A 16491-nucleotide genomic window follows, 5' to 3' on the forward strand; every position below is an offset into this window, starting at 1 on the left:
CACCAATTTCTCGACCTAAAAATATATCACCCACTCTTTCCAAGGACAAAATGCAAAATACAATGAACACGTATGTAAAGCTTCAGAAATTAAATTAACGTTCGCGTTCAATAGACGAAACTGTTGAAGAAACGATGGAGGGAAGTGGCGATGTAAGTAAGATATATTTTAATAAAAATGATATTTTGAAGCACCTCAAAACTTATTTTCAAAGTATACCACTAAACGACGCTGTTAAAGAAGATCATAATAAAATGGCGTATCCGCGAAATATAATGCAGGAACTGAGCGCAGAAGAATGTGAGATTGTTACGAATTTTCTTATGCTTTCAGACGATCGTGTAACGCTTGCGTCAAGACGTAAATTAGTGCAGGAAAAGAAGACATTATTTAAATGGGTTATAAATCTTGCGATTTTATTTTTATATCATCATAGCAATATTATATAAATTTAAATCTAGTTTTCATATACCATAATTTAATAATTTAATTTTAAAATTGAAATTAATTTCTTTAATTTTTGAAAGCATTCAAAATTCTCAAAATTTTTGGCTATTTTGCTTCAGAAAAAAATTTACAGTTATGAGTACTTTCAGCGAATGGAATTCTGAAGCCATTCAACATTATAAAGATGTGAAATCTATTAAGAAACAGTTGCGTAAAGAAAATAAGAACTACTTATACCACAATCCCGAGGTAAAAATAATACATTTTATTTGGTATATATAATATAGAAAGGATCTGTAAAATGTTCGCATTTTAGATTCGTGCCATCTTGAGAGTTGCCATTGCAGAATTGATGAAACATAAACCAGAAAATCCTAGAGCACATTTGGCTTCAGTTTTTAGCTGCAAAAACATACCCCTAATATTATTTAAGGTTTGCACTATAAATATTATTTAAGGTTTTTGATCATTTTAAAATACCTTGTAATACTTTAAACTTTAGCTGAATCAACAAATAAAGAACGTCAATACAATTTTAAAAAGGAAAGAACAAAGCTTTGGAATTAAAACTGTTCTCAAGGAAAGGGAGTCTACCCATTCGATTCTGTCAACGGCTTCTGAATATTCTGATGTTGTTGAAGGCCTTTTAGATTTTGCTCTTATTTTCAATAATTACAATAAACAAGCTGAAGCAAAATGTAAATACATTAAACAAAATCACCAAAAAAAATAAAACTACTTCAATAAATCATTTAGAAATTGTTCTCTATTTCAAATTATTACAAATTATTAGGAAGTGCTTTCTTTTTTCTTGTCAATTAACCTTTCATTTCATTTCATAACGTACATATATATCGCATTCATTGCATTTAAACTTTATATTGCCAACTCGGTACCTATACCCATTGACGTACATTTTGTTGTGTTTTTTTTCTATATTATACATTCCCGAAATACGTTTCAGATCTACTTGATCTTTTCGATTTGTTGTTAAAATATTCTCTAAAACAGGGTAGTCCAAAGCGCGTCACGTGGGTCACATGCATAGATTTTAATCAACTACAATTGTGCAAATTTTATTTTGGTGTATTGGTAAAACCACATTATTTTATTTTTATGGTATACAAAATAAATGAATTCAAATTGATAAATTATTAAAACTAAATTTAACATTATAGCCGTATTTTTATTTTTGTCGAAAACAACTATAAACGTGTGCATTGGTTTCTACGGCCCTCCAATCTGTACACTGAATTGTCAAACTCCTTCATGCAAATTCAATCCAATGAAATGAAGTCAACGTACAGCCACGAACCTCATAATGATATAAATCTGGATCTGAAATACGTGTGGCAATTTAAATCCTAGTTTTGTCATTGTTGGATACATAAGATCAGGGACACCTAGCTCGTTCCATTTTTAGCACACTTGTCTTTTTTAAGTGTTTTGCGTTCCGATTTCGTATAAAATTTGTGTCTTAAATTAAAATAAATTATACTAGCCCTTTAAAACTTTCATTTTTAAACCTATATTCATTATTGTCTGAAACTTAGATGTCTAGGTAAACAGATTGAAGATTTGAGCACACCAACCTTAAATAAACTGTGATATATAATAAACATTCAAATTTTGCAATAATGCATTAAAATTATAAGATTATTCATTTTATTTGTATAAAGTTTAGGAAATACATATCGCAAAACGGTCTAACGAAATAACAATTGTGCCCGGGTCTATATCCCGAGGGTAGAGAATAAGTAGTTTGTGTTTATACAGATGAACAGATTTGTATATAAACAAACAAACGGTCATACTAGCAGATAGAGGAACGGAAATCGTTAAATCGTTTTGCCCTATTGAGTTAATTAGATATATAAGTAGTAAAATCAATCTCTAAACCTTTTCAACTGCAACACTGTCATACAAAAATCATTATACGTATTATATCAACCTATCTTGTTTAGCTTATCAACAACATATATACCTTGTGGATCCAAACATCTTGGCATATATATTTTTACATTATGTGTCTGAAATGTTTTGATATCAAGAATATTATATATATATATATATAAATGTCAAATAACAAATTATAAGACTAATTTGCCTACTAATACAATTGTCTATTATACACACAATCGACATTATACTTTAATTATTCATATTAATGGTAAAGAATTACATATAGTAAGTTCAGTTTTACAATCCACACATATGAACTGATTTGACATTTCCAGTTCTACTATAGAATTTTAAGTGAGCTTAAGTGCCCAATAATAATACAAGAAAATTTCAAGAAACTCGAATCAAATTTTTTTTTTGAAAAATTTGATCATTTTAAATATTATTATAATGTTATCGATTTGGAACTCTGATTGTGATAGAAATCATAAAATTAAAAAAATTTAGAATATTATTTTAGTTTCTCCAGTAAAGTAATATTGTATTGTCATTGTAAAAACATTTAACAGTTAAAAGCTGAGAATAACTCATACTATACTTACAATTTGATAATATATTAATTTATATCTAGTAGTCTAATGGTTTAATATATAATTTTAACGTTATATACAAATTTTATAAAAATTTAACAAATAATATAAAAAATTATAAAGTTTAAAAAAGCGTTTAAAAAAATTTGTCAAATTTGCTTAAAATCAAAATTTACAGTTATGAGTACTTTCAACGAATGGAATCTTGAAGCCATCCAATATTATAAGGATGTAAAATCTGTTAAGAAACAATTGCGTAAAGAAAATAAGAACTACTTATACCATAATCCCGAGGTAAAAATAATACATTTCATATGGTATATATAATATAAAAAGGATCTGTAAAATGTTCACATTTTAGATTCGTGCCATCTTGAGAGTTGCCATTGCAGAATTGATGAAACATAAACCAGAAAATCCTGGAGCGCATTTGGCTTCAGTTTTTAGTTGCAAAAATATGCCCCTAATATTGTTTAAGGTTCGCACTATAAATATTATTTAAGGTTTGACCATTTTAAAATACCTGGTAATACTTTAAATTTTAGCTAAATCAACAAATAAAGGAGGTCAATACAATTCTGAAAAGGAAGGAACAAAGTTTTGGGATTAAAGCCGTTCTAAAGGAGAGGGAATCTACCCATTCGATTTTATCAACGGCTTCTGAGTATTCTGAAGTTGTTGGAGGTCTTTTGGACTTTGCTCTTATTTTCAATAATTATAATAAGAAAGCTGCAGCAAAATGCAAATATCTTAAGCAAATGAGGCAAAAAAAATAAATATATTTAAAAAAAAAACTATAAATCAAAATGGGTTTTCAATTCTTAAATTATTGAGAGAGATTATATAAAAATTTATATAAAATCAACACCATATCATATAGTACATTTAATCTAAGGATTTTTCACGTTCATATCGTATATTTAATACAAGAATTTATCGCTTTCATATCGGATGTAAAATTATTCAAATAATGCTCAAAAAAGTACATTTATTTGTCTACCATATTCTTCTTTACTAATCTTTTCCCAAAAAATATTTTGTTGTTTGCCTTTAATTGTCATTAGCAGATGTCCAGTGACCTCCGCCTGGCAGACTGAAGTGTGCTGTCGTCAGTTACCAGTATTACTAGTAACAGTCTTCATACCACCTAATCATCTAATCCAGCAAAGATGCGGTGACCCTCTACTGCATTTTTCACCGAAAAGTAGAGAAGTAGATCTGCTATCGAACAATATCGTTCTCATCTGATATGGATAAAATATTCATTAGAAACTACACAAAAAAAATTCGATGAAGGAGTCTGAAGTCTATCGCTGGCATAGTTTTATTTTTCTTTTTTGTATGAAATAGAAGAAGTAATGAATAACTAAAACAAAGATAAATCTTTTTAAATTAAAGAAACTATTTAGAATTCTGACATTTGAGTAAAAAGGACTTTAATTTGCTAAGTTGCGAAAAAAAAATCTTATATCTGACGTCTTACCAAAAAACCCTTAAAGGTTTATATAAGACATTTTAAATCTAATCGAAACTTAACTTTTTTGAAAGCGTATTACAGTAAATTATTCTTAATTACAGTTCCTAAGTATATTTAGTTAATTATCATATAACATTTTTAATTGCATTCTTAGTTGTGAACCTAATTATGTCAGTATAAAAAATTTAATTAATTAAATTGATTGGAAAATTTAGAAAATGTACGGCAAAAGTGTCATTTCAATACTGAAGTTCTTTGAGGTTTGACTGTTTATTTCCGAATTATAGATTATAAAAAATATAATAAAGTTATCACTGTCATCTGTGATGGATATGAATAAAAAACAAATTTTTCGAAATTATTGCATGAGTAACGTACGAAAGTTTATGTCCGAAACAAGTTTACATGGATTGAAATTTGTGGCTGATACAACGATTACTATTTGGGAGAGGTCTTACAATTTTTTTTTACATATATCTATGTCATATTTAACTAATAAATAATTCTTTTTTGTAGATTATTTTTCTTAATTTCTTTTGTGACAGCATTTGTAATTGCTATAAATTTAATATCGAATATTTATGCAAAATGGGTCAATACTCCAGTTATTATAGGTGTAAGTCCAGAACCAACATCAATATTGCAAGTACCTTTTCCAGCTATTACAATTTGTAATATGAACCAAGTACTGCTGAGTAAAGTTTCAAATTACAGCGAGTATATAAAATTAATTAATTTATTTAGACTAGAAAAACTAATTGTAATCTTAAATAGCGATTCAGTTCAAGGTGCTGTAATGAAATTACTTTGCTATTCTGAAGTTGAATTGGAGGGAGCATTGTACGAATCACCAAGTTTTAAAAATAATAATTTGAGTTTAACAGAATTTTTAGTACAGGTGAGAAAAAATATTTTAACACAACTAATCAAAATATTGTAAAATTTCATTATAAATTTTAGTTTTTACTTTAATTTTAACACTTAACTGTCTTCAAATCCAAAATATTTAAAATCCAAACCGATTTTCAAATCACTTGCTTAATACTTACTAATGAAATGTTTTAATGTATCTTTTTCCTGCTGTGTTTTATAACTTAATATATCTTACCCCTTGCTAATACTTAATTTTTTATATATCTATTTAAACTGTTTTAATGCATCTTCTTCTGATAGCACGCTCAACCATGTTCAAGAATGCTTATAGCATGTAAAATGAATGCCTTTCTTTTCAACTGTAGTGATTTGTTTCAGGAAGTAGTAACTGATGAAGGATTATGTTGCGTATTTAATGTATTACATCCTGATTTTCTATACAAAGGAAGGTATTTAACATACAGTAAAAGTGATTTAAAAACTAATTAAATTGACTCTTATATATACATATTCATTTAGCTTTCAAGTAATCAAAAATTTGACAAACAATGATAAAACACAACCTGTGGACTGGGATCCTGAAACTGGTTATAACACAAATTTATCAAAAAGTTATTATCCGAGACCAGCCAAAGGTTTTTATCTGTCTCAGTTATTAATTAATAAAATATTTTACAAACATTTTGGTACAGGTACCGGGGTAAGCATGGGTATGTCTCTAATGTTAAATGCTGAAATAGACGAATATACATGTTCATCAACAAATGGAGCTGGGTTTAAGGTAATATTAAATTATAAAAAAAAATTTAATAATAATATGTTATATACTAAAAACAATAGACAAACGTTGCTTAATTAAAAAAATAAAATACCTTTAAATAAATTTTAAAGTAGTAAAAATACATACATATACCAAATAAGAGCATATGAATATGTTTTGTTCCAAGGCTGTTTGATTAGTCGGTGATAACTGCACTAAATAAATTTTAAAATATTTTTTTGGTTAAACTTTTACATTATTTTGCAATATGTAAAGCAAAAGTTACTTTAACAACAATTAAACATGCACAAGAATTTTCTGTTGCATTAGAAACAAAGATGCTAAGCACCCGGGACGCCCAGTTGAAGTAACAACTTTTGACAAAAGCGTGGCTAAGTACACTAGTTTGTTAATGGCCCCCTAGGTTCAGTATTTATAACCAAATAATATCTCTAAAATGGGCTTCTTTGAGCTTTCTGGCTTACTTATATATTCGGATAAAGTGTGTAATTTTCTGAGGGAATTGCTTATATAGAATAATTGCCAACAGCACGTTCTTAACATTTCCGAAAAGTTGTCAGTAAGATGTTCAAACGTATCCTAGTAATTATTAACAAACAGTATATACAAAAATTTCATCGTAATCCATATTTTTGTATCAATTTATGATTACATATAAAATATACATAGGCACACCAATATACTACAGTAGTTATCGAAATAGTTTACTTCTATTAATAAATGTATTTCATATTTCCAATTATTAAAAATGACTTGCTTGAAAAAATTTCGATCGAATAACTAATTCATATTTGCAACTAAGAAAAAATCATTTAAAATTTTGGAATAACAACACAAGAATATAGTTTAAAGGGAACCAAAATTTACTTCATATTTCCTATAATATATCACTAACTTGTTAAATAGCTCTCATATCAATTATATAGAAATTAAAACTTATTTAACTTCAAAACTATATATCAAATTATCTAATACTCGAATATATGAATAATAAACTTTCGAACTATTGAATACAAAAAAATACTTATAACTATTCGAATAATTATAAATGTTCGATTAAGGACAGCTCCATTAATGAAACGAATATCGATAAAATGATATTCAAGTTTTCATGATAACTGATTAATGATAGAAATGAACAACCTTTCGATATAATTTTTTTTTATGTTTTTGAATAATTTGATCAGAGAAATTGCTTTTTGAAATTAAATTAATAATATAATAACAACAATAATGCATATAATATATTTAAAAATTACATTAAAGGTTTCTCTCCACAATCCAATTGAAACTCCACATATTAAGGAAACAGGTTTGACAATTCCCATAGGTTATGAGACAAGAGTTCGTATAGATGCAGTACGTACAGAGGCAGTAGAAAGTATAAGATCAATAGCAATTGATTCACGTCAATGTCTATTTAAAAATGAAGTAGAACTACTTTATTATAAATATTATACACGACGCCATTGTGAGAGCGAGTGTCAATCTCAGTATGTATACGAAAACTGTAACTGTATTCCATATAATTTACCATTGGTGTACTCAAATTCGACCATATGCACTGCTAAAGAGAGTTTTTGTGTAAAGGATGCAGAGTTGGTCTGGATGGTTCAAACAAATATTACGTGCCGCAGCAAATGTTTACCAAGTTGTTTCGATCTTAGTTTTATAGCAGATACATTTTCATCACCATTAGCCAAACGAAATTACTTAATACCTAGTGTTATTTTACGTAATATGAATAAAACTAACGTCACCGAAAATATAGCCATCTTACATTTTTATTATCGCGAATCTGTTTTTTATGGTGAGCTTCGAAATATATATATCGGATTAACTGAATTTCTATGTAAGTCAATCATTTTCATTAAATGAACTCATTAAATAGTGTAACTGTATATATGTATGTATATAATTTTTACAGCTAATACTGGTGGTATAATGGGCCTATTTATGGGATTCGGCTTTATTTCAATAGCGGAAATTGTCTATTTTACATTTTTAAGACCAATTTTTGAAATTCTGCTACCACAAATTCAACAAAATCAAACAAAGATGATAAAGAATAAAAATTATAATGCGTGGAGCGCAGAGAAATCCAAACGACATTCGAAAAATTTAAGGAAGCTAAAACCCCATATGTATAACATAAAAAAAATCATGGACAGTAAAAATGAAATTTACTGATTCAATAGGAAAGTATTAAAATGAAAACAATGAAAACAATGAAAACTACTTATTTACTATATTTACACTGCACTATTAGCCGTCTCTAATATATGTTATCTAATTATGAATAGGTGTTTACACTAACTCAACTTAAATAGCAAACAATGAATCAAAGCCAAAAAAGATAATGAATAACAAATATCTCAAAAATTTAAAAGGATTAAGTTTCAAAATTAATTATATTAAATTTTAAAAAATTATTAAACAATATGTATTATAAAAATAAACCCAACTACACTAATTAGATTATTTTTACTTTTTATTTAAAATTTTCAAAAATATACAATTTTTTATTTATTTACCGGCCTATTTTTTTATAATAGTTTTTATATATTTTGAAACCAGCTGTAGATCCCTTTTTGTTAAATAATTCAACGTCTAATATTTTTTATTATATTCTATACTTCGACTCGCCATGAGAGTCATCATCAGGATTACGATTAAAACTATATCTATATTATCCTCTTTATTCTATCGTCTATATTGCACTCCAAAAATGTCTTCGTTATTTTTATTAACACTTGTACACGTTACCACAAAGAAGTTTTTCGCAATTGAATGATGAGTAATTGCGTTATTTGGAAACTATTCGCAAATTGAGTACGAAAATGCATTAATTTAGCTGGTGTAAAAGTATTTTATTAATTAATTTGTAAGTTAACATTAAAATTATTTTTGAAGTTAACTAAGAATAAAGTACTAGACTGCTAGGTCCTTCGCCCTATGCTTACATTCATGTTAAGATTTACATATATCTAAATTTTAGTTAATGTCTTTGGATAGATGTAGCTTTATTATATTGTAGTCACTATTCTTGATTGCGTTGAAAAGACTGGTGTCGTAGGTTGGGTTGTTGTAGCAGTTTATAAGATGACTCATGGTTAGAATATATCCACATTTGAAGCATGTTGGTTGTATATTCCTTTATGTGTAATAGAAATGTTACATTATTGACACGTTTTAACTATTCCAAAGACAATATACAAGATAAAAATTAGAAATGATATCTGATTTAGTGATAAATAAATACATTATTGAATTGGTATCATATTTCTTTTTTGTTAAAAAAGAACTAGTTGATTGATTAAAGTTACTTTCAAACCTTAATCCGACTTACAAAATTAAATTTATTATTTAAAGGTATAAAGAAGAACAAGAAGAAATAAAAAGTACTAGGAAGAAACTAGGAAGCTAGGAAGATCATGAAGACTGTTTTTTTTAAATGTCAAGTCTATTTGCTGATTGAATTCGGTCACAAACACATTAGAGAACAAATATTTTTGCATAGAATACACCTTAAATAGATATTTTTAAACTTTGGCACAGTGTAGCTTTTAAATCTGTTAGATTGAAGTAATGTTAGCACTAGTAGATATATAGTATAAGAGGAGCAAAAGAGCAGTAAAATTTTTGCCATATATGTAGTATAAGAGATGGTTATATCAATAAATAAACAAGTTTAAAGAATTGTAAATGTAGAACGTAAAACTTTAAAAACACTTTCCATATTTCTATACTTTTTAGTCGTTATTTATATTTCATTTAAGATTATCTATAATAGTTATAATAGTTATAAAGTTATATTGAGGCGAAACCATCTCGGCTCATATACCATAAAATTCTGTAACGTTTCAATGCGTCATAATGAGTCCACATGTGTGAATAAAGTTTATTTCGAAATAAAAATCAAACTCAACCTCAAACCCTAAAATCATTAAAATGATTTACTAGCGTAATAATGAATAACCGTAAGGACAACATATACAGCGTAAGGACAGGCCATTTTGTTCTTGATTTTGCTCATTCAACTCGTTCGCTTGAATCATAATTAGTAAGTACAAAAACAAATTTAAACCAATTTTCCTTATGCATATAGTAGCAATATCATGTGTACAATTTTTTGGATAATTCAAATAATATACAAAATTTTAAGTAATGAGGTGAAAATATTGCGCAGTACAAAAACAAAAAGCCTAATGCTACACAATTTTGCGAGATGATTTTCCCCACCCGGTCTTGCTAATTTGCCCATCCGGTCCCTACTCACCATGATTTTTGTTTTGGTTTTTTGACGTTAAAAATCGGTTAAGAGTGTTTTTGTGACATTATACAAAGAGGCACAATGAATCAAAATTTCCTCTCAGTTTCCTTTCTTTATCTTTTTTGTTAAAAACTTTAAATGTATTAAATAAATTTTTATTAATTTCGTGTCATAAAATCTACGAATATATGACACTGTCATTTTCATAAATTTCAGTTAACTTCAACATTTGTTCACATATGTATAATAGCATCGTACGCAACAGGTTTCACTGTACCACAAAATGATTACGCGAATAATTGCCAACACACAATTCTGCGTTTATTCGTTGTGTACATTTTACAACAACAATGCCCAACATATCGATTGTCGGTTAAGATTTCGAACAATTGTTATCGCATAGAACTGTCAACATATCGAAATGTCAAACTCTCTTCAATCGTGCTTTACTATTTTGTTTCTTCTCAATATTTATGTAAAATCGCGAAATTATTTTTACTTATTTTACATATTTTTAATTATTACGAAAATTATAATAAATGTGTTATATGTAAATTTCATCAGATGTCACAATATAAAGTTTAACAATTTGAACGTTGATTTTTGTTGCGTACTCTCGACTGTTTGCTCCATTGTGCTCTGCTATTTCAGTTCTTCTCAATATTTGAGAAATATTTTCATACATTATCTTAGTTTCGGCAACGTTTATACTGCGCAGTGCGACAACCAACTTATTATGAACCATAAAGCCGCACGAAGAATCGCATAATTGAGCATTGAACATTAGTTTTAATTAAACATTGGCTTAAAAGTGCATATATTATTTCGTATTGCATTTTTGTGATTTATTTATACAAGAACAACAAAAATGCAACATTTAAATAATAAAGAAGTTGAACATTTGATTTCATTAGTACGTGTTAATGAAATTATATACAATAAAAAGCATCCCCAATACAAATTACAGTTATTGAAAGAAAAGGCTTGGCGTAAAATTAGTGCCGCAATAAATATACCCGAAGGTAAACAATCTTAATGTTTTCAAAACATTATTGAAGTGAAATAATTACTGGTAGTCACAGATACCAAGAACGGTTAGGTCTACGTCCCGAAACCATTCGTCGCCAGCGACGATCAAGAGCCGTTCAACACCCCCAAAGGGACTTCACAAGTAGGTCCCAGCGAGTTACAACAACAACAAAGAAATTTTATTATAACAATATTTTGTTTTTAATAAATGTTTAATTTAAAAAATAAGTAGTTATATCATAGTCCATATCATATCATATATATTTGTTTTATATTTTAGAGCATGCTAGAAACGCTTGGCGATCATTGCGAGATTCATTTGTGCGGTATAGTGCCAACATGAAAAGTAGCAATGGCAACGTTACGGATTGCCGAAAGCCTTATAGATACTATAATGCACTGTTATTCCTAAAAGATACCATGGAATCAAAAGGGTATGTATTTTAATCCGCTGCACTATGTAACAATAATTCCCTGTTGTGATAAACTGCAGAAGATTTATTATTGTACAACAAATAATTTTTTGAAATATAATCGAAAATGAAATTGTTTATTAAAAATATAATTACAGAACCCGCCGAAAAAGTGAACCATTAGAATTAATGCCCGATTTGTCACCGGCACATGATCCTCTTGCACCAATATTATTTCCAGTGGCACATGATCCTCTAGCATCAACGTCATTACCTGCTGCCGCTTCACCCACTACTACAACATTGTCTAGTAAAATACCACCATCTCCACTGTTATCATCTTCAGCTCAAATGACATCCGACATTGAATCGGACACATCACCGTTGCTGATATCATTGACATCACCATCTGCTAATTCATCTACATTACCAAAAAATCGTCGAAGGAAAAAACGAAGAATTGAAGAAACTGAAAACGGTGCCCAAAAATTCTTAACATCATTGGCAAATACTTTGAAGGAAGATGATGATGAAGTTGGCCATTTTTTCAACACTCAAGCGATTTTAGTACGAAAATGCAATTTGAACGTCGACGAGTTTTTCGATTTGGAAATGTGCGTTCTTAAGTCTATTAGAGACAAGCTAAAAGAAATGGGTAAAATATAGAAATATTAATTATACGTATCAAGTCTATAATGGCACTTTGAAAAATGTCAAGTCATTTTCAGGACGGCAATGCATTACAAAGATTGAAAAAAATTATTAATATATTTTCCTATAGCAGTGCTTTTTATATATCTATGTAATGTAATATGTAATATGCCAATAAAATATATATAAATAGAAAATGAAACGTTTACTAAAGTCGGACACTGAATATCAAATTTGTCAAAATATATATGAGCCCATTTACACTATCATAAACGTAACATGCACATGAACTTGAAAACCGGTTTCCGATAGATGAGAGTGTTTGTAGGTTTTCTGATTTTTATTATGAAACGAATTAAGTCGTGTTTTGAGCAGCAAGCGTTGTGCGTAATTCCTTATTTAGATCCATTGTTGAAGCTTCGAACACCTTTTAAGTAATTTTTATGCTGAATTTAAATTTCTGTGCTATGCACTACTACACACGCATTCTATACGTTTACACAATCAAAACAAATTTCACGCTTCATGACAGTTGATGATAGTGTAAACTGTTCATGTTGTCGTCAAGCTCATCTCACGTTTATGATAGCGTAAATAGGCCCTATTAATTAAAAATGGTAATATATATTAATAACAAAGTTGCAAAAATTTTAAAAATTTAGTATTTGTATTATTATTTTTAATGGTGTTGTGCTTCTAAACCCTGGATAAGTATATAAAAAATTACTATTTTAATTTAATCTAAAACTTTACAGTTTCACACCATCTTTTCTATAAATTTCTGTTAACTCAGACACGTGATAATAACAGGTTTCACTGTATGGCAAAATAATTATTACGAATAATGATCAACAACCAACACTCAAATCCTGCGTTTATTCGCTTCGAACATTTTTACCACAAGAGCGCCATAAATTGTATCAATTGTCTCTCAAGAATTAATAAAATTTTTGTCGCAGAGAACTGTCAGTGAAGCGAAATGTCAAACAGTCTGTTTATGCGAAATGTCAAAATTACTTTTGTGTGTATTGTTTTTTCAATTTTATGTTAGTATTCAACTAAAAGGATGGTCGCGCAATATTTTGTATTGCTAATTTTGCGGTTTCAATAAAAATAAGACATTTAAATAATAAACAAGTTTAACAATAAATAATTTTAGTAAAAAATAATAAAATTTTGATGAAATAAAAAACGGCCGCATTACAAAATGTATTCATTGAAGGGAAAAGCTTGGTGCACAATTCGTGCCGCAATAGATATACTCGAAGGTAAAATCTTTTAAGAAAGTTGATGAAATATAACAAAAACTGTTTGTTGGCAGTAATAACATTTTTTAAATATGTTAAAAGCACAAATACAAATTTTGGTTTTTGGTAAATGCAAAATCATAAATATTATAAATACTATAATGCATTGTTATTCTTTAATGAAACTTTCGAACCAATACCGTTCATATTATTCTATAGTATTCTAGTGTTATCTGTTGTAGTAAACTACACTAGCTATATAATTATAACAGAAGTAATTTTTTTTTTAATATAACCATCTTTAATTGAAATTATTACAGAACCCGTGCGACAAATGAATAAATGAAATCCACACCTTATGTTTCACCAGCACATGCTCCACTAGCATCGATGCCATTGCCTGCTGCAACATCTTTTACAACATCATTGCCTATAACAATATCACCATCTTCTCTGTCATCAACAGTAGCTCCAACAGCATCCGAGATGGAATCCGATGTATCTTCGTTGTTAACATCATGGGCATCACTTTCAATGAATTCATCTACATTACCAAAAAATCGTCGAAAGATAAAGCGACGTCCAGAAAAAATTCAAAACGGTGTAAAGAACTTCGTATCATCGTTGGTTAATACCTTAAAAGAAGATATACTTCATCTCTTCTTCAAAAGTAAAGCAATTACCGTTAGGAAATACAATTTGACCATAAAGAAATTTACAAAGGAAATCTACGATATGGAAAAAATATATTTACTATATAACTTTATAGGCTACTGGCAATGGCAACATATTATAGTATGTAAGAGTGCTAACAATAAGTTTCAGGTTTTAGGTGTTATTATTTCTTTATTATTTTTACATATTTCTCCACTCTGATGAGTCTAGATAGTTCCCAGACGAAACGCGTAAATGAAAACTTTTAGAGGACTGGACTTACGACTTTTTGAATATCTATCGATATTGTAGCTTCTCATACAAAGAAACACGGACGTACGGAGACTGGTATATATTCTTATTTATTTATTTTTTGTGATATTTAATTTGCGGATGAGGGTAGAGTATGCCATCAAATATTTCTGTAGAGTTAAGTTTATACCCTTTTTGTATATGACTGTGACTATACTTCATCGTGTCCGGATATTGTCATTAGGCAATACACTGAGGGCATGGGTCGATAATTTCTATTTTTTGTCAATATTAAATTCAGTATATGCAATGTAATTATTAAAATAACATGTAAAGAATTACTTTATTGTGCTTTATGATTTTTTCACAAATTAAAGCGCAAAATAAAAATTTATTAAACCTTGCAGCGTTTATTATATATAGATTGAAGACTTTAGGATAAGTATATAACTAAAAAAACAGACGTATGCGAATTCAGATCTCAAAGTCTACCTTATCCAAACTGACAATTGTAATAATTGTGGCTCTACGAATGAGGAATGAAGAAACTGTATTCCACATGTTTCAGTTTCCATCACTGGTTAGAAGATGCAAATTCTACTGATCTTCTTTTCGTATCAACCTTGCAAACCTTTTGTCATTCTGCAAAATTAAGATCTTGACCAAGCTTATAGAGTTGCTGGATTGATTAATTTGCCTGGTCGTACCTTCCAACATAGGTATAGACCATGGCTACCGTGGTCCTTCTAGTCCCCGTACGAACAACGCTAATCCGTGGTATCATAACGGGTCATTATTTGATGACCCGTGTGCTTTGATGCACACATTTTTTTTATTTTTTTTTATTAAGTAAGCGATACAATAAACTATCAACATATTTTAATATATTATATACAGATAAAATGAAGAGTATAATCGATGTCTCAACAAACATGACGAAATTCGTTTGAACTCTTTAACATTCTTGGGAGGATTTCAGACAAGGAGATGTGAAACTCACAAAGATATGACATCGCTTAGAAGACAGACCAAATCAGTTTTGATCACCGGAAAAAATAACATGAATATTGCAGCAAATTTCAAAAAAAATAAAACCAACAAATGTTCAAAAAATTCTCTTTTATGATAGAGTATCTATCATACCAAATACTAAAAATATGGTGATTGGATTTCCATTTCCATATTGGTGCATTTCCACTAAAGAACTCTTACTAAAGACAAATGAGAAAATGGAGTATATGAAATAAATACGCCTAAAAGGATTGAGAACGCTCTGAGACAATCCATCAAACACATTATAAAGAAACCACTAACCTGAAACTTACAAGAGCGCATTATTTTATGTAAAAAGAAGCTTAACAGTAGGATGTGTGAATGATTAATTATAATTTAATCATTAATAACTAATTAATGGAAAATTATTAATAATGGACGAAAAAAAAACAAATTATATTACATGCACATAATTTTATTTATTGTTTGCAATTAGTTTACCAAATCCATGCTATTATGTAGTTGTTGTTCTGAATGGACACAATGGTGATCTAACCAAGCACAGGAACAAAAGCAATGTTGCTTCTGCTGCAGGAGCGCATAGTAACAGCAAAGTGGTGATCAATAAGAATAAAAGTATGAAGTGTGAGGACAACATCCTTAGTCTGTTATTCAATGAATTTATATCTCGGTTTGTAAATCCAAAACTAACTGATCAATAGTTAATATTCAAGTCTATTTATACGATATAGCTGAAAAACTTACCAAGTATTGTAAGTATTAAATTCACAATTGATTATTAATTAAATATTTGTTCAGTTGCATTTGAATTGTTCTTATAAACAAATAAAACAGTTTAATTGCAAATTAAACAAATAATTATTCTAAATTAATTGCAATGAGTTGCAT

General features: G+C 28.7%; 3 protein-coding genes across 3 annotated transcripts in view; all 3 read left to right on the forward strand.

Moving 5' to 3' along the window:
* The window catches only part of LOC119682710 (5-oxoprolinase-like), a 103192-nt gene that overhangs the window by 49661 nt on the left and 37040 nt on the right, over positions 1 to 16491 (forward strand). The window lies entirely within an intron of this gene.
* Positions 3055 to 3728, forward strand: LOC119682712. The gene is made up of 3 exons (XM_038096205.1): positions 3055 to 3233; positions 3301 to 3417; positions 3485 to 3728. Exons 1-3 carry the CDS (start codon positions 3120 to 3122, stop codon positions 3713 to 3715), a joined length of 462 nt encoding a protein of 153 aa, XP_037952133.1. The 5' UTR covers positions 3055 to 3119; the 3' UTR covers positions 3716 to 3728.
* LOC119682711 lies at positions 13464 to 14992 on the forward strand. Its single transcript, XM_038096203.1, has 2 exons — positions 13464 to 13704; positions 14004 to 14992. Exon 2 carries the CDS (start codon positions 14026 to 14028, stop codon positions 14557 to 14559), a length of 534 nt encoding a protein of 177 aa, XP_037952131.1. The 5' UTR covers positions 13464 to 13704; positions 14004 to 14025; the 3' UTR covers positions 14560 to 14992.

Source organism: Teleopsis dalmanni, chromosome 2 (assembly GCF_002237135.1).
Source record: "Teleopsis dalmanni isolate 2A chromosome 2, ASM223713v2, whole genome shotgun sequence".
Taxonomy (NCBI): Eukaryota; Metazoa; Arthropoda; class Insecta; order Diptera; family Diopsidae; genus Teleopsis; species Teleopsis dalmanni.